Source organism: Netta rufina (assembly GCF_964035555.1).
Source record: "Netta rufina genome assembly, chromosome: 14".
NCBI classification, from domain to species: Eukaryota; Metazoa; Chordata; class Aves; order Anseriformes; family Anatidae; genus Netta; species Netta rufina.
The window spans coordinates 9,412,353-9,430,436 of NC_140137.1; the positions used below are offsets into that span (position 1 = coordinate 9,412,353).

At 50.3% G+C, this 18,084-nt stretch overlaps 1 protein-coding gene across 1 annotated transcript in view; it reads left to right on the forward strand.

The window, feature by feature from the left end:
- Positions 1 to 346: 346 nt before the first annotated feature.
- PSD2 (pleckstrin and Sec7 domain containing 2) overlaps positions 347 to 18,084 on the forward strand; it is a gene marked incomplete at both ends in the record, with an annotated part of 47,154 nt that continues 29,416 nt past the window's right edge. Inside the window, 5 exons of the mRNA XM_084295442.1 lie at positions 347 to 846; positions 9,893 to 10,381; positions 11,294 to 11,488; positions 17,198 to 17,278; positions 17,841 to 17,953. Coding sequence (XP_084151568.1) covers positions 347 to 846; positions 9,893 to 10,381; positions 11,294 to 11,488; positions 17,198 to 17,278; positions 17,841 to 17,953 — 1,378 coding nt within the window. The remainder of the gene's footprint in view (positions 847 to 9,892; positions 10,382 to 11,293; positions 11,489 to 17,197; positions 17,279 to 17,840; positions 17,954 to 18,084) is intronic.

Below are 18,084 nucleotides of genomic sequence, written 5' to 3' on the forward strand. Positions count from 1 at the left end.
CTGGCCCTGGTGGCTCAGGATCTCAAGAGCAGATTTTCTCCTCCAGTCTCACTGTGCTGGGTAACAAGCATTTGTCCTTGCAAGCAACACACCCTTCCCTGCATGACTCCTCCCCGCTTTTACACTGAGGGGTCAAAGCAGGGTGGGGGATGAATTTTCCTTCTCTACTTCTGCCACTGCAGATGTGGCACTGGCTGTCACCCTTCTGAGCTGCTATGGACAAGCCAGCATCGTTCAGACATCCCTTCAGGCATGTGTGACGCGGTGTCTTTTCTGTTGTAGGTAGTGCCGCGCCTGAGCTGACCGCGGGGAGAGAGCCTGCAAGCGCCAGGAGAACAAGCGGAATATGAGTGACTTCCCATTGTCTGTGGCATCCTCCAGCGAGCTGCATTCCTCGGGCTCGCAGCCTGCTGTGCAAGCCTGCAGCGATGGGGACGAACAGCTTGGCCAGCCTCCGGAGCCTGCCAGCAGGAAGGCCAGCCCCCTGGATGATGCTGAGCCCGGCCAAGGAGCAGATGGGGTGCGCCGGGGCTCTGGGGACAAACATCTGGCAGCCTCTGCAGGCGACGAGGAGCAGGGATCAGGGGCAGACACCCCGAGCGATAGCGAAGGCTGTGAGGGGCCAGCGCTGGACAACGGCGTGGACGAGGAGCTCGGTGCGGGTGGGGAGGCGGTGAGGCTGCAGCAGCAGGACAGCAGCGTGCCCAGCCCCAGCAGCGTGGATTCCGGGGAGAGGGGATCCCTGGCTCCAGAGGCACGGATCCAGGCCCTTGGCAAGTTGCACTTGCATGGCTTCCTGGGCTCCTCAGAAATGCTGAGCAGCAATGAGGTGGAGGATCAGCTCGGGTGAGTGTGAAGCCATCGTAACACTAGCTTGGCATTGCTTCATGTGTGCCGTTTTCCAGATTTCGTTGGTTTGAGTTCCATTCCTTCCTGTGTAACTCACCAGTTAAAAGAGCTGCAGCTGCTCTCATAGCTAACTGTTTTCACTTTTTCTCTCTGGGCTCTTTTCCCTATTGCAAATGCAGAAAAAATGTGATCACAGTGGCTGCCCCTGATGCACTAAGGTGAAGGAAAAGGCTTAGAGATCTCAAGTGTGCTGAGGGTGATGACTTTTGGGAGCATCCCACTTACAAGTTACAGATTTAGCTGCAGCAGTTCAGGCAGAGTTTGCTGAGATAGTTTAGGTATCAAAGCAGGGCAAGCACAATAGCCTGGAGCTGATGGAGAGCCTGGTATGCCCTGAAAGTCCCTGTCAGAATCGCTTGCTCTGGCAGTCCATGGACTAACAGATTAAAACTTTGCATCCAAGGACCATGCTGTTAGTAAGAGAGGGCAAGGCACTGAGCTTTGGTCCCCACTGCACTTGTGGCTGGTGCTACCAGTGCCTGGGTGACACAAGGATAGTTTGATTTCTGCTTTGGCTCATGAGTGTGCAGCAAGGGGAAGGATTGTGCTGCTCCATCTGGGATGTGTGTGCTTTAGGATGCTCGAGGTGAGCAGAGCAGTTGGGAAGTGCTGTGTATTGCTGTGACACAATGGAAGTGGCCATGTGGGCTCATTGTGTCTCAGCCCAGGTGGCCCCACTAATGCCTCAGAAGCTGCGTGTATGCTTGGAGCCACTGCACCAGGTCTGAATGTCCTGTTGGCTTAGGAGATGGAGCCACCAGCATACAGCATGTTCCCAGCTGCTGAAATGACCAGGCAGAGCAGTGGGGCCTGCTGAAGAGTCCCCTTTGCTTCTGCCTGGAGAAACATCACTGCATCAGCCCAGCAGGATCTATTCCTCTCACCAAGGACCAGGCACTCATTGCTGGGGCTCAGCAATCCTCATGAGGTTTAGATACCTCTGGTCAAGGCAGTCTTCACCCATGCATCAGGCAAGGTGTAGAAGAGCTTACACTGACCTTTTTCAGATACACCCCAAATTTGCAGAATTGGCCATCTTCATGTCTGAAGGTCCATGGCAGGTAGTCCTCTCCCAGACGCCGTAGTCTGCGGCTGGACGGGTGGAAACTCAGCAGTGTGAGCCGAGAAATACACCTGTCAGCCTGTTCTCAGTGCCCGAGACAGACCAGCATGTGTCATACCTCCAGTCTGCGTCCTCCATACTGACAGCCTGATTTCATGGCAGAACTTTCCAGGCTGGGGGACACTGACCAGAGACACAACCTCATTGGGAGCCTCTGTAACTGCCTAAACCTCCTTGGGGCTCTTCAGGCTTGGGGACTGAGGGAAAATGACTGGTCACTGGGATGAGGTGAGCTTTTTTCCATGCCATTCCTGGGCAGGGATGCTTCCTTTTGTCACCACAGATCACCCAGCAGGCTGGATTGTAGCCACTCAGGGTTAACAGTCACTGTGAACCTTATGGCCTTGTCTACGTACCTCCTTCCCCAACATGAGAGAGATGCCATGAGCAGAGAAGAACAGCAGAGTAACATGGCCTTCTTTGATAGTCCAGGCTAGCAGTGATGATATTGCAGAGAGAAGGCTGAAGGCTATCAAACAGGACTTTAGGGGACTGGGACGATTAGTAGATGGAGCGGGAGTATAGGTTGTGCTTTCCTCCATCCCAACAGTGACAGGGAGGGCTACAGAGAGGACATGGAAAGCCCTCCTGATACACACGTGGCTCAGAGGCTGGTGCCAGCACAGATATTTTGTGTTTGTTTTTTTTTTTTTTTTTTTTTTTGACCACAGGGTGCTTTACTCAGCACCTGGCCTGATAACTGCAGATGGGTTCCACCTGTCCCTAAGGGGAAAATGGATATTAGCACAGGAGCTGGTAGGGCTCATTGAGAGGGCTTTAAACTAGGCAAGAAGAGGGTATGGGGAGGAAATAAGTCTCATTAGAGATGTCCCAGGGGAACAATGTCAGGGCCTGGGAAACAGGCAATGCCCCAGCTGAAGTGCATCTATACCAATGCATGCAGCATGAGCAACAAACAGGAGGAGCTGGAAGTCATCGTGCAGCAGGCAGGCTATGACTTGGTTGCCATCACTGAAATGTGGTGGGACTGTTTCCATGACTGGAGTGCTGCAATGTCTGCCTATAGGCTCTTCGGAAGGGACAGGCAGCACAGAAGGGGTGGTGGCGTGGCTGTCTATATTAGAGAGTGTTCTGATGTTGTGGAACTTGAGGCTGGGTATGGTAAGGTTGAGTCCCTATGGGTTAGGATTGGTGAGAAGGCTAACAAGGGAAGCATCCTGGCAGGGGGCTGTTGCAGACTGCCAAACCAGGATGAGGAGACAGATGAGGAGTTCTACAGGCAGCTGGCAGAAGTTGTGCAATCGTCAGCACTTGGTCTCATGGGGGACTTCAATTTCCCAGACATACCCTGGAAGCACAACACAGCCCAGAGAAAGCAGTCTAGGAGGTTTCTGGAGAGTATGGAAAATAGTTTCCTGACGCAGCTGGTTAGTGAGCATACCGGGAAGGAGCCCTGCCAGACCTTCTCTTCACAAACAGAGAAGGACTGGTGGCAGATACAGTGGTCGGGAGCTGTCTTGGGCAGAGTGACCATGAAATGGTAGCGTTCTCTATTCTTGGGAAAGTCAGGAGGGGGATCAGTAAGACTGCTACCTTGGACTTCTGAAGGACAGACTTTGAGCTGTTCAGGATGCTGGTTGGCAGAGTCCCTTGGGAGGCAGTTCTGAAGGGCAGAGGAGTCCAGGAATTCTGGGCACTCCTCAAGAAGGAAATCTTAAAGGCTCAGGATCAGACCATCCCCACGTGCCCAAAGACGAGCTGGTGTGAAAGAAGACCAGCCTGGCTGAACAGAGAGTTGTGGCTTGAGCTTAGGAAAAAAAAAAAAAAAAGGTTTATGATCTTGGAAAAGAGAGTGGGCCAGTCAGGGGGACTATGAGAATGTTGTAAGGCTGTGCAGGGACAAAATTAGAAAGGTTGAAGCTCATCTGGCACTCAATCTGGCTACTGCTGTTAAAGATAACAGAAAATGTCTTTAAAAGATGTGTAGATGTAGAGCTTAGTGATGTGGTTTAGTGGAGGACTTGTTAGTGTTAGGTCAGAGGTTGGACTAGGTGATCTTGGAGGTCTCTTCCAACCTAGGTGATTCTGTTATTCTTAAGAGGAGGTGTGACAGGGATGGAATGGCCAAAAGGGGCATTTGAATCACCTCCTGGTGTTAGCCTGGTGTAGGATTCAGGCTGAGCCATTTGTTGGGAGCACTGTCTGGAGCATGGCCAGGAGTGTCAGCAGTGCTAGGAAGCTATACAGCATGTGGGCTGACGACAGGCATCCCTAATCCATTGCGTCTGCAGTGTCGAGCAGGCTGCTCAGTAAAAAGCTGGTTGTTTTACCCAAGGCCCCCAGCATGAAGCAGAAGCACTGTTTCAAGAGGCACAATTGAAGATATTGAAGAGGAAGAAGTCTGGGGCAGGACGCTACTGCCTGATGATGTCCAGAGAGCCTGGGGAATCCACCTTCACACAGGATCCACAAGCCCTGTAAGCTACCCTGTCAAGTCTTGGATGTCTGCAAGTCTCTCTGCTGCAAGGGAATCATATTTGCTTGGTCTGTGGTTCCCTGGCAGAGACTGTGAGTTCAAGACAAAGCCGTAAGTGGTCAGTGAATGCTGCTGCAGTCACTGGAACTGCAATTATTTTAAGGTCACAGAATCACAGAATCACAGAATTTCTAGGTTGGAAGAGACCTCAAGGTCATCGAGTCCAACCTCCAACCTAACGCTAACAGCCCTCCACTAAACCATATCCCTAAGCTCTACATCTAAACGTCTTTTGAAGACTTCCAGGGATGGTGACTCCACCACTTCCCTGGGCAGCCTGTTCCAGTGCCTCACAACCCTTTCAGTGAAGAAGTTCTTCCTAACATCTAACCTAAAACTCCCCTGGCTCAACTTAAGCCCATTCCCCCTCGTCCTGTCACCAGGCACGTGGGAGAACAGGCCAACCCCCACCTCGCTACAGCCTCCCTTGAGGTACCTAAAAAGAGCGATAAGGTCACCCCTGAGCCTCCTCTTCTCCAGGCTGAACAAGCCCAGCTCCCTCAGCCGCTCCTCGTAGGACTTGTTCTCCAGGCCCCTCACCAGCTTCGTCGCCCTTCTCTGCACCCGCTCAAGCACCTCGATGTCCTTCTTGTAGCGAGGGGCCCAAAACTGAACACAGTACTCGAGGTGCGGCCTCACCAGAGCTGAGTACAGGGGGACGATCACCTCCCTAGCCCTGCTGGTCACGCTGTTCCTGATACAAGCCAGGATGCCGTTGGCCTTCTTGGCCACCTGAGCACACTGCTGGCTCATATTCAGCTGACTATCCACCATCACTCCCAGGTCCTTCTCTGCCTGGCAGCTCTCCAACCATTCCTCTCCCAGCCTGTAGCTCTGCTTGGGGTTATTGCGCCCCAGGTGCAGGACCCGGCACTTGGCCTTGTTGAACTTCATGCAGTTGACCTCAGCCCATCGGTGCAGCCTATCCAGATCCTCCTGCAGAGCTTTCCTACCCTCGAGCAGATCGACACACGCACCTAACTTGGTGTCATCTGCGAACTTACTGAGGGTGCACTCGATGCCCTCGTCCAGATCATCGATGAAGATATTAAAGAGGACCGGCCCCAGCACCGAGCCCTGGGGGACGCCACTAGTGACTGGCCTCCAACTGGACTTGGCTCCATTCACCACGACTCTTTGGGCCCGGCTATCCAGCCAGTTTCTAACCCAACGAAGCGTGCGCCAGTCCAAGCCAAGAGCAGCCAGTTTCTTGAGGAGAATGCTGTGGGAGACGGTGTCAAAAGCCTTGCTGAAGTCAAGGTAGACCACATCCACAGCCTTTCCCTCATCCACCCAGCGCGTCACTCTGTCATAGAAGGAGATCAGGTTCGTCAGGCATGATCTGCCTTTCATAAAGCCATGCTGACTGGGCCTGATCGCCTGCTTCCCCTGCAATTGCTGCATGATGACTCTCAGGAGGATCTGCTCCATGAGCTTTCCTGGCACTGAGGTCAAACTGACAGGCCTGTAGTTTCCCGGGTCTGTCCTCCGGCCCTTCTTGTAGATGGGCGTCACGTTTGCTAGCTGCCAGTCGATTGGAACCTCCCCTGATAGCCAGGACTGTTGATAAATGATGGAAAGTGGCTTGGCCAGCTCCTCTGCCAGTTCCCTCAGTACCCTTGGGTGGATCCCATCCGGCCCCATCGACTTGTGCACATCTAAGTGCCGTAGCAGGTCACCAACCAGTTCTTCATGGATAATGAGGGCCACATCCTGCTCCCCATCGCCTTCCACCAGCTCAGGGTACTGAGTATCCAGAGAACATCCGGTATTGCCGCTAAAGACTGAGGCAAAGAAGGCATTGAGCACCTCCGCCTTTTCCTCATCTCTTGTAACTAAGTTTCCCCCCGCATCCAGTAAAGGATGGAGATTCTCCTTAGTCCTCCTTTTTGTGTTGATGTATTTATAGAAACGTTTTTTGTTATCTTTAACGGCAGTAGCCAGATTGAGCTCCAGATGAGCTTTGGCCTTCCTAATTTTGTCCCTGCACAGCCTCGCTACTTCTTTAAAGTCCTCCTTAGTGGCCTGCCCACTTTTCCAAAGCTTATAAACCCTCTTTTTCCTCCTAAGATCAAGCCACAATTCTCTGTTGAGCCAGGCCGGTCTTCTTCCCCGCCAGCTCGTCTTTGGGCACGTGGGGACAGACCGTTCCTGCGCCATTAAGACTTCCCTCTTGAAGAGCGCCCAGCCTTCCTGGACCCCTCTGCCCTTCAGAACCACCTCCCAAGGGACTCCACCAACCAGTGTCCTGAGCAGCTCAAAGTCAGCCCTTCGAAAGTCCAATACAGCGGTTTTACTGGTCCCCTTCCTGGCCTCGCCAAGAATAGTGAACTCCACCATTGCGTGGTCACTCTGCCCAAGACAGCTCCCGACGATCACGTCCTCCACCAGTCCTTCTCTGTTTGTGAAGAGAAGGTCTAGCGGGGCACCACCCCTGGTAGGTTCACTAACCAGCTGCGTCAGGAAGCTATCTTCCACGCTCTCCAGGTACTGGGGCATGCTTTGTCCCAGTACCTGGAGAGCTTTGCCCCAAAGGTACTGGGGCATGAATTGGGAGAAGTGGCAGGCTAAGGATTTGGGCCTGATGCAACCTGACTGCACTCTGCATGCGCTGACCATGATCTTATGTTGTGAACATATCGACTTGGATAGAAAATAAGTATTCTGGGAAGCTGAATGTGCAGGGGACAAAACACACTATACCTGGATGCAGAAGGCCATCTGGAAAGCCTCAGGGACACAGATGAAATCTGGGAAACCACATATTCTCTGGGATCAGGTTAGCTTGCTGTGTTCAGGCTCCTTCATACTTTGACCACCTATCCATAGTATGAGTGGCAGAAACGCGTGGCTAGGCCAAACTCAGCATGGTCTTTCCTTGCTATAGCTAACTGCCTGCTGCGCTGGTGTTCATCAATAAGTGTGGGTCATGAGAAACAAAGCTGACAGACATACCAGAGCACTGGGAAATTCAGTGTCATCCTCCATTGTCTCTGAATTTCCCCAGTCAAGAAGATAAAGCCAAAGCTTTAGTACTTCTACTGCAGTTTGCACTCACTGAATCTTTTTTCCTCCCTTTCTCATTTATCCCATACCATCCCCTGGATGACAATATACCATATGTCGAAGTCCCATTTTCTTTCACCTTCTCAGGATCCCCCAGTATGGGGCTGATCTCAGGGCACTGCTGATCTCAGGGGATTTGCAGCTCTGCAGTCAAACTGAGAGCTTCACTGGTGGTTGATTTTCTCTGATTTCAGCCCCATAAAGTCATGCAAAAAGTCAAACTGATAAATCTAGGAATCCCCGCATTTGGCTTGTAAGCTGTGCTTAGTACCTGTGGGTTTGTGACTGCTGCCTTTGCCCAGACATTTCCTCCCATGTTAATATACAGTCAACAAGCATTTCAAATTTCATCAAACAAAGTTTCAGAAGAACTTTGCAGAAGGCCTGCAGTACACAGGCAAGAAAGTCCTAAGTGCCATCATGTCCTGTGATTGGCCTCCCTACTCCACCAACACAGCAAACTAGGTTCTACTTTATTACAACTAATTAGCCAGTGAGAATTGAAATGTAAACAACTCAGTGCATAAAAATCCAGCACAGTTCAGTTGCAATAATAACCAAGTGCATTGCTCTGCATGCCTTGCCATAAGCAATAAAACAGCATTTCAGAGATGACTGGGAAAAGCAGCACAGGCAATTAGGTACAATGTTACTTCAATAGACAGAAGCTTGTGATTACAATGCAAATAAATATATGGCTCCTTATTTAAGTAAAGCAATTGCCTTCCCCACTGTGTAATACACAACAGTTCCCTGTGGGAGGCTATGTCGTGTTCATTCATACAAGTGAGGTCGTACCTTGTATCCCACCCTAGCCCAGCTTTGTTGACTTAAATGCAGGCACTGCTTCTGGGCTGGTCTAAGCTGTGGGAAGCCTGTCTTCCCTTGGGGAGGGTCTTCTCTGGGACCATTCAGGGAGAGATGTGGTGTGTGGAACTTGTGTCTGTTGGTGCTGGCAGGCTCGTCAGCATCCACTGATGCATCCTCTGCCACAGCACCTGCCCTGGTCTCTACCCTTTGTCCTGCACAAGAGACTTTGCTAGGGCATTTGTAGGGACACAGGTCTTCTGACTTTGTTGCTTCCTATAGGAGTTTGGACTGGAAAATAAAAGGGGGTTGTTCCAAGAAGTTGGGCAGTGGGTCAAGCTGCCAAGATAGGTCTGTAATTCCCACCACTGGCTGCAATTAAGCCTGTAAAATCCTTCTTGTTACAGGGGGATAGAGTTTCTAAAGTTCCTCCTGCTTTGTGGAGGGAGGAGACCGGTTCTGTACACAAAATCATGTCCAGGCTTTGCAGTTCAGCCTTCAGGGATAAATGGATTTGCAAAGGCAAGCAGATCTGAGGATGAGGAGACCCCAGGCTGCAGTAGTCTGAGGAGCTGATGCTGTCTGTGTCATTTCTGCTTATGTCTGGTTTGTTGTGTGGCCAGCTCTGGTGATCTGGGTGACAGTGTTTTTAAAGCCCTGAGCTCCTGGAATGAAGAGATTATTTGGCTCTACGTATTCAAGTAATATTTTAGGCCATACAGTCGTAGAGTTAGGTTTGTGAACAGCAGCTCTAAAAGTTCAGACATCAGAAATGACTTTTCAAAGGGTGCAAGGACTTGTTTGTCAAAGCCTCACTGGCCTCACGCACGGAGTGTAGGCTGTGCATCGTCTCCCTCCTTGCACTGCCCTTCAGGTGGGCCTGCCCTGCTCCCTGGTGTGCCAGCACTGCCTGTTCCTGCCACAGCTCACCAGGCAGCTGACCTGGCACCCAGAATCGCAGAGGACGAAGGACAGGAAGGAGTATCCACTTCACAAGAACCTGAGCTTCCTGGCTTCCCTGAACATAGGTGCATCAATGAGCATGGAGAGATGTGTGAGCATGGAGAGATGTGCCCACACACAGGGAGCACAGGGCAGCCCTTCAGCAAACAGCAGGACTTTCGCGGTTTTGGGGTTGCCAGAATCAGAGCACTTGAAGGGAAAGAGAACCTGCAGATTAAATCCATTCTGGCAGTTGGCCCAGTCACAGGTGTCAGGCACCACTGTAACCAGTTCAGAGCTCTGGCTTTTTACTGGGGCTTGACCATGGTTGCCCAGGTCCCTGGGATTGCTCATTGTAAAGCTCGACCTTCCTCAGCTCTGGAAACTTGTAATAAAACTGGGATCAAAGCAGGTTATACCACAGAAAACTCCTAAGGGCCTATAATCACAGAATCTATTTTTGCCTCTTCTCCTGCCCCTTAGCTCCAAGATGAACAGTGCAAGCAATTACTTTGACAGTATTTTCCACATCTTTCCTTTTGGTACAGGTTTGCTGCTGGAAATGCCAAGCTGAGCTGTAGTGAGGACGACAAGGAACATTTTCAATTCAAAGACATCAGGGATGGATTCAGCTCAACCTTTGAGAAGATTGTTGAGTCTGACCTAATGAAGGGCACATACTACAGCAGCTTGGACTCTCTGGATGTCCTCTCTCTCACAGACGAGACAGACAGCTGTGTCAGTTTTGAGGCCCCACTCACACCATTGATCCAGCAACGAGCCAAGGAAAGCCCAGAGCTCTTGGAGCAGAAACTGGTGGCCCAGCAGAGAGAAGCCCTTCACCACATGGCTGCTGATAAGCAAGAGCAGGCAGCAGTAAAACCAGTGGAAGGGGATTTTGGGAGCCCTCTCAGGCACTCAATTACTAGCAGCAGGTCAGAGAATGTGCTGAGCCGTTTGTCTTTGAAGAATATCCCAAATGGGTTCCATGTGGAAGGTTCAGAGGAAGAAGCGACCAAGATCATTAACTCCATCAGGTAAGGCAGGCCTTGAATTCCTTGGGCAAAGGGAATTATCCTTATCTTACAGGGTCCCAGCCCAGGAGCAAGCCTCAGAGAATGTAATAGAGGTGGAGATGCTTTTTTTTTTCTGTTTCCTCCCCCCCCCCCCCCCCCTTGTGCCTCCTCACATGTGCTGTCATGGTGGAGAGGCCAAACACCCCCAGGACAAACTTTCATCTAGCTGCTCAAAAATCCCATCTGCTCTAAAGGCAGGCAAAGCTGGAGCTGTTCTAGGAAGACCACTGAAATCTGCAAAAGATTACCTTCATGACAGGTAAGAGTTAGTCAGACACACTCCCAAACGTGCTCAAGGTTTCACTTAAGTGACCCTATAGAGGCTTTCCCAGGAGCTCTTCTGCAGACAGTGAGGAGATCAATGGAGATGTCATCCTCTGAGCCAGCAAATAATAAACCCAATCCTCAGCAAATAATCTAACCCTAAAAGCATATCATCTGTTCCTTAAGTTTCCTGAATGTCAGCAGCTCCAAAAAAGCTTGGTATCCCTTAGACATCAACCAGATGGATCTATATTTTTGTCAGTCTCTGTATCCATTCAGGACAACTTTCCATATCAGTGGCAGGAGAGGAACTTTAAAATGGTATTGGGTCTCCCTGTTTTGAATGGATGTGACATCATTTTTTAGTGAGGAGTCAGTTTCTCTTTCATCTCTTTCCTAAAAGTTTGAAATGAATCTGTACTATTTTGAATGCATCAAAAATGCATTTCTTTTGACCTGAAATGAAAGAGGTTTTGTCCAATGTCCTGTTCACAAATGTGTTTTCATACTTTTTGTTTGGTACAAGAAGAAATCAAAATGTGGTATTTTCCACAGGTTTCATCAAATCAGGTTGCTGCTCCTTGAATCTTGTTTCTTGTTTCTGTGTAGCGATGCCAGCTTGAAAGATGCCCTGTCAGACTCTGACTCCGACATGGGCAGCACAGAGCAGCTCGACCAGGGAAGCACAGACACCTTGGCAAATGGCTGCAGGGCAGACAGCGAGGCTGCAAAGAGGCTGGCCAAGCGCCTCTACAACCTTGAAGGGTTCAAGCGCTGTGATGTGGCACGCCAGCTTGGGAAGAAGTAAGTGGGGCTTTGGAGTGCAGCCAGCCTGGCCAAGCAGTTGACAGAGGTGGCAGCACTGATTCGGGCTATCAGAAACACACCTGTGGTGGGGAGGGTCCATGGGAGCATGGTGAACAGGACAAACACAGAAAGGGACAAGTCTAGTGTTACGAGGCCTTGCTGGTTCATGTCAGGGCTACCTGACATCTTCCCAGTTGAAACTGGTCCAAGACCAATGCCATTGCAATTTGAATCCTACAAGTTGTTTGCATGTATTGGGCATTAATTGCCACAAGCTGCAGTTGCTGCCTGCCAGAACAAAGAGCTTCCTGCATTTGAAAGAGGCCCAGCAGGACACCTAAAGCAATCCTCAGGCTGAAGAGTTTTGGATCTTGACCTTCCTGTGTTTAACTGGAGCTCCTGGGAGTGTAGTGGCAATGAGAGTCTGTCTCAGTGGGACAAGACAGAAGCCCTGTAACATCTTTGCCCTGCCATTCCCCAGGGTATTCATGTCTGCACCCCAAAATCTTCTTGCTGCAGTGCCTCCTGAACCAGTCAGTATAGACAGTGTGAGCCCACAAGGGTTTGATGGAGAGACAGTTGCACAACAGAGGTCCAGGCCCTTCAGCTGGTAGACTGGCATGGGGAAGGCAAAAGGGAAATAGAAGAGTTTATTCAAATGCCAGAGAGGTACAGTGGTTTGTAAAAGACGGGGAAATAGTAACAAACATAACAGTAACATATGACTTTAGGATGCCAGTGGGTATGAGGACACCAATCTCCAGAGTATTTCTCCTGGATAAAATATAACGTGTTTCTGTTTCTTTGTATGTTGTTGAAATGGCCTGCTGTCTAGATCAGCAGGAAACAATTGTCCCTCTGCAAATACCCAAGCTTCTAATACTGAGAATGTTCTGTAGCTCAGCTTGGTCCTGGGGAGGAAGGAACCCATGAGTGATCTCCAAGGGAAATTTTGTATATCACTTGACAGCATTTTCATTTGCCTCTTTTGCTCTTGTAGCAGGTACATATCAGATTTCTGCTGCCTCAGGCCTGGCATCTGTCTTTCTTGCAAATCTGCCACACCAGCTCAGCTGTCTGAGTGGGGCAGTTTCAATGAGTCTCTGGGGTGCATCTGAGTGTGCCTCTGCACTTATTTCTGCAGTCCTCCCTCTACCTGTCATCCTCACCTTGGGAAGCTGTTTGGTGATCCACATCTGGGACTTGACACAGCCTTTAAAAGGAAACAACTTGTGTTTTGATCAGCTGAGTTTTTGACACCTGGATCATTTCCTAGCACAAAACCTGGATAGATCTGCAGGCTCTTGGACCAAACAGGTGGCTTTGTGGAGAAGGAAAGGAAGAAGGATGGGAATAGGTATATTTTAAGCTGGTCTTGCTCACTTAAGACAATGTAGGACCAACCTACATTTGTGGGAACAGGGTACGTTTAAGTGATGCTCAGAAAGGTTGTTTGAAAATAAAATTTTCATTTCTAGGCTTTTCAGCTCTTCTTGACCCTCCCCCCCCCTTTTTTTTTCTTTGTGAGTATTGTCAATTTTCTCAAAAACAAAACCCCCCAAAATTTGTCATTGTCAAGCAAGTAGACAAGGCTTGATGAACAAGCAAATAGAGGTTGGGTATCTCCAAATAGTTTCTTTCCAGCTGACACAATTATATGATGTTAACTCTAAATCTAGAAATTATCTCAGTCTGTCAAGAGCATGCATTTCAGCAACTGAGCTCTACACGGAAGATCCTTGTTGCTGAATTTGTCTGTGTCATCATCTCAGCTCTACTACTACCCCCAGTCACATATCTCTTGCTGGACAGAGGTTGACCTGTTTCAGGTGCCACACCACAAGGATGGCAGCACCAAGCACTTACTTGCAAGGTTTCCCAACAGATTGCTGTGCTTGAAAACCCATGCAGGCAGCAAAGGAGCAGGCAGCAGTGTGCAGAGCTGCAGCATTGCAGCACATGGAGAACCAGGGCTCTGTCAGTCCCATCAGCCACACAGTCTGGCCACAAAGCCTGCTTCCCTCCTGGAGATTAGGTGAATTTTACTGATCCATACTTTTTATGGAAACTCTTGTTTTTCTGATCCAGGTGGCTGTGGCACTATAAGGATCTTAGAAAACAGAGGTGTAGCTCTTGTAGGACAGTGTGATTCAGTGCAGTAAAACAGCACATGATGCATCCATGTGCAGCCATGCAGGAATGAAACTGGAAGAAAAGGCCAGGACTCCTGTGTCACCCTGGAGGTGGCTTGTGACCCAGACAGGTCAGTAATCACTCCTGGTGCCTGGACCTTCCCAAACCAGGGAGAGGGAGGAAGCATCAGACAGGGTTCTAAGATGAGTGGTCTGTAGAGGGTGTATGTGCCGTGCAGCCACCAAGCACAGGATGACAGACTTGTCTCCATAGGAAACCCCTTTGCTGTTCTTGCAGTGATGTTTCTGACATATCTGAGCAGCACTGGTGGAAGTGTCACCCATTCCCATGGGAGAAGCTGGGACAGCACAGAGAGAGGAAAGACAAATTATTGAACAAAGAAACTGGAGCAGGCATCTAAGCCCACCTTAGAGGAGGCCATGGGCTTGCCCTGGCCAGTATTAGAGCTTTGTGTCACAGACATGCCTAGGGCATGTTGACTTGGTCTGGAGCTCAGGGAAGAGGGGCCCATGGCTAGACAGAGGAGTTTATTGCTTCTGGGGGCTGGTTACCTTCAGACAGCCCTGAAACACCATCTGGTTCCCTTGGCCAAGTCAGCAGTCTCTTCCTGGGGCTTTTCAAAGGAGAAGGAGCAGGTGAGGCACATGGAAAGGTGTGATGGGCTGGGGAGCTGCTGACACTACAGAAGCTGTCATAGATCACTGTTTGCTGGGCTGTCTGGGTCCTGAGGGTCGTGAGTCCTGGCCACCAGCAAGACCCGGTGAACTGAAGGTTAGGCAGTGAGCCTGCCTGCCCTCCTGGTCTGCCCTGGTGGAAGAGTGAGGTGAAGGGGAGCTCCCTCCCACCTTCATCCTGCCTGACTACAGATCTAGTTAGGAATCCAGGGTAGGCCACGAAGACACCTCAAGAGCAACTCAGTCCACCCAGGATTTGTGTAGGGCTGTAGATGGGCTGCTGTCTTTTGATTTTAGGGAGCATTGGTCCTTCAAGTTCAGCTTGAGGTTAAGTGGGAGAATTCCTTGTTCTCCCCTGTTGATTGTTCCTGTGCAGCAGTGTGTGACAGTCTGCTGTATGCACAGTGCCCGGAGTGCCCAAGCAGATCCCCAGAAGATCTGGCAAAGGGTGTCCAGGCAGAAGGAATCAGAGCTTTTCTTCCATGAGACTGTAGGATCACACTTGTGAGGTGGGAGCTGACCTGTGGAAGGGAGGGCACTGGCTATTTCACAGCACTGGCACAGCCAATGTATGAGGTCTTCTGCAGGTTTAGAGCTGAGAGGATCCCAGAGGAGGACTGGGGCTCGCTTGGCTCTGTTGGTTCTTTGGCATAAGTGAAGATGTTGTGACATCTCCTTTTGCACACATATGGTCATTTTTGGCTTCTCAAATCACCCTGTTGTGAAGTTCCAGGAGAAGTGCATAAGTTTCCACAGGAAGCTAGCAGGAATCCACACACTGATTATTGCAGTACTGCTTCAGACAGACTTACCTGGGCTGGCTATGAGGCCATGTTCTTTCTCAGAGATAGCAATCCCAAATGGTAAGATTGTTTTATGATCATGAGGCCCTGTGTCTTCAGACAACAATGAAATTGCGGCCTGCACATACTTCAGCACTGATACTTATATTCTGCCTCTTGAAACTCAGCCTGGACATCTCCCTTGGAGCTAACACACCTCTCAGATTCCAAACAGCATCCACCCCAGACACTTTACAGCATCAACCTCACCATGGAAGATAAAACAATACTGTTGGAAAAGCAACGAGAGCAGTGAGTTCTGCCTGTAACATGTCTCAGAGTGAAACTGGATGCGCAACACTTAGCAAGCAATATGATTTTCATTTTGTGGGGAGAAGGGAACTGAATTATATATGGGCAAGGGTGATCATATTGAATCGTAGAATCATAGAATGGTTTGGGTTGGAAGGGACCTTAGAGATCATCTAGTTCCAAACTTCTTGCTATGGTCAGGGACACCTTCCACTAGATGAGGTTGCTCAAAGCCCCATCCAGCCTGGCCTTGAACACTTCCAGGGATGGAGCATCCACAACTTCTCTGGGCAGCCTGTGCCAGTGCCTCATCACCCTTCTAGTAAACAGTTTCTTCCTCATATCTAATCTGTATAAATCTTTTTTTTTTTAGTTTAAAGCCATTAATTCTTGTACACTCCCTGACAAAGAATCCTTCCTTGGCTTTCCTGTAGGTAATGGAAGGCCTTTCTAAGTTTTCCCCAGACCCTTCTCTTCTCCAGGCTGAACAACCCCAACCCCTTCAGCCTGCCATCGTAGGAGAGGTACTCCAGCCCTTTGATCATCTTCATAGTCCTTCTGTTGACTCATTCTAATACATCCATGTCTTTCTTGTGCTGGGGGACCCAGAGCTGAATGTAGTACTGCAGGTGGGATCCCATGAGAGCAGAGCAGAGAGCGAGAATCACCTCCGTCGCCCTGTTCTCCACACTTTTGATGCAGCCCAAGGTGCAGTTGGCTCTGTGGGCTGCAAGCCCACACTGCTGGCTCGTGTTGAGCTTATTGTCAACCAATACCCCCAGGTCCTTCTCCTCAGGGCTGTGCTCAATCCATTCTCTGCCCAGCCTGTATTTGTGCTTGGGATTGCCCCGGCCCAGGTGCAGGACCTTGCACCTGTTTTTGTCAAACTCCATGAGGTTTGCACAGTCCCACCCCTCAAGCCTGTCCAAGGTCCCTCTGTATGACATCCCTTCCCTCCAGTGTGTCAACCTCACCACACAGCTTGGTGTCATCCACCAACATCGACCAATCCCACTGAATTGAGATCATCTACCATTTTGTGCCAGCATTCACTGATCATCCTTGCTCTTCTGCTACCTGAGTTGTGCAGATAGACGAATTTAATATCACCCATTCTGGCTTTAAAAGCAAGAAGTCTCCAAGCATCCTTCAAAATCTCCAAGCATCCTCCTTTACCCGTGGAGAAGCACTTATGGGCTAGTGGGGCCAGAATCTCCACTGAGCTCTCCTGCACCCTGGCTGCTCCAGTACCCCAGGAGCATCTATCCGACATGCAGGCTGGTGTGTCTGAGGGTGGGATTGCAAAGAGGTGCAAAGCAAGGTGCTGTGGTGAGAGGGTGAGATGGGAGCCAATGTGGGGTGGAGACCAGGAATTTTGCAATGGGAGTAGGGGACACATCCAGCAATGGGAGAGGACAAGGTAAGAGAGAAGGCACTAGGCATCTTTATGGCCTCCTCCTCAGGCTGTGTATCCCTGGCTGGTTTGGGTGGAGGAGGCTCTGGCTGGCCAGAAGCATGGCAGAGGGGTGCACTGAGGGCAGGTACCCCTCATTCTCAGGTGTCTAAGGCTGGCAGCTGCAGTGCTAGACTGTGGGCATTTCAGGGCCTTTTGGAGGTCTTCCAGCAGCCTTTCAATCTGGGAGAAAGTCCTCCTGGGTCTGGGATCATGTCTGCAGTGTCATACTGGGAGTTTGGGCTGGCCAGGAGGCAGCAATCTGCTGTTCTCTTGTAGACAGTGTCTTCTTCCCTGATGAAAGGGCTGACTACTCCCTCTTTAATTACAGTAACGAATTTAGCAAGTTGGTAGCAGAGGAGTATCTCAGCTTCTTTGACTTCACTGGCCTGACCCTTGACAAAGCACTCAGGTGAGCTGGTCTCTTGGCACTCCCGCGTCCGGGCTGGCCAGAGCAGAGTACTGTGGTGGGTTTCTCCTCTGGGCTTCCCAACTCCACAGAGGCTGTCTGTGCAACAGGAGCAGGGACTGGGGGGAGCTCTAGGTTGTCATTTAATTTTTACTTTGGTGTCACGTTTGGCACAACATATTGCCACCAAAAGTGGTATTTAACAGGAGGGCCCACAACCTGCTTCCCCATGGTGGAGAGCAGCTTTCCCAGGAATCCTGTTTTGTACAAACTCAGAGCAAGTGGGATCAACTTCTGCCCTTTGGAATGGACAACCCATCCTGTTGCCATTGGGTCAGAGGTGGGTCAGATCTCAGCTGAGAGCATGTTTCCCTGCACAGGTCAGAGCTTGTTCCATAGAAACCCTTTGCATTGCACCTGCAGGGGCCAAGGGGTGCACAGACTGGGGGGAGGACAAAGGCGTTCCTAGCTGCTCTGAGGATCCCCTTTCCACCTCTCTCCTTAGCGTGGTTGCTTCCCAGTAGATTGATCCATGACATCTTTAAGTATCATTTTCTCTTTGCAGGACATTCTTGAAAGCATTCCCACTGATGGGAGAGACGCAGGAGCGGGAGCGGGTGCTGATTCACTTCTCCCGGCGATACTGCCAGTGCAACCCAGAGGAGAGTACTTCTGAAGGTACCACTTTCCTTCCCAAGCTCTGCTGTGGCACTGCTGCACACTCACAGTGCACCTGTGTCACAGAGCCTGCACATAAAATTAACCATCCACCTCCTGAGTAGCAACCACTGGCCAGACCAGGCTGCAGC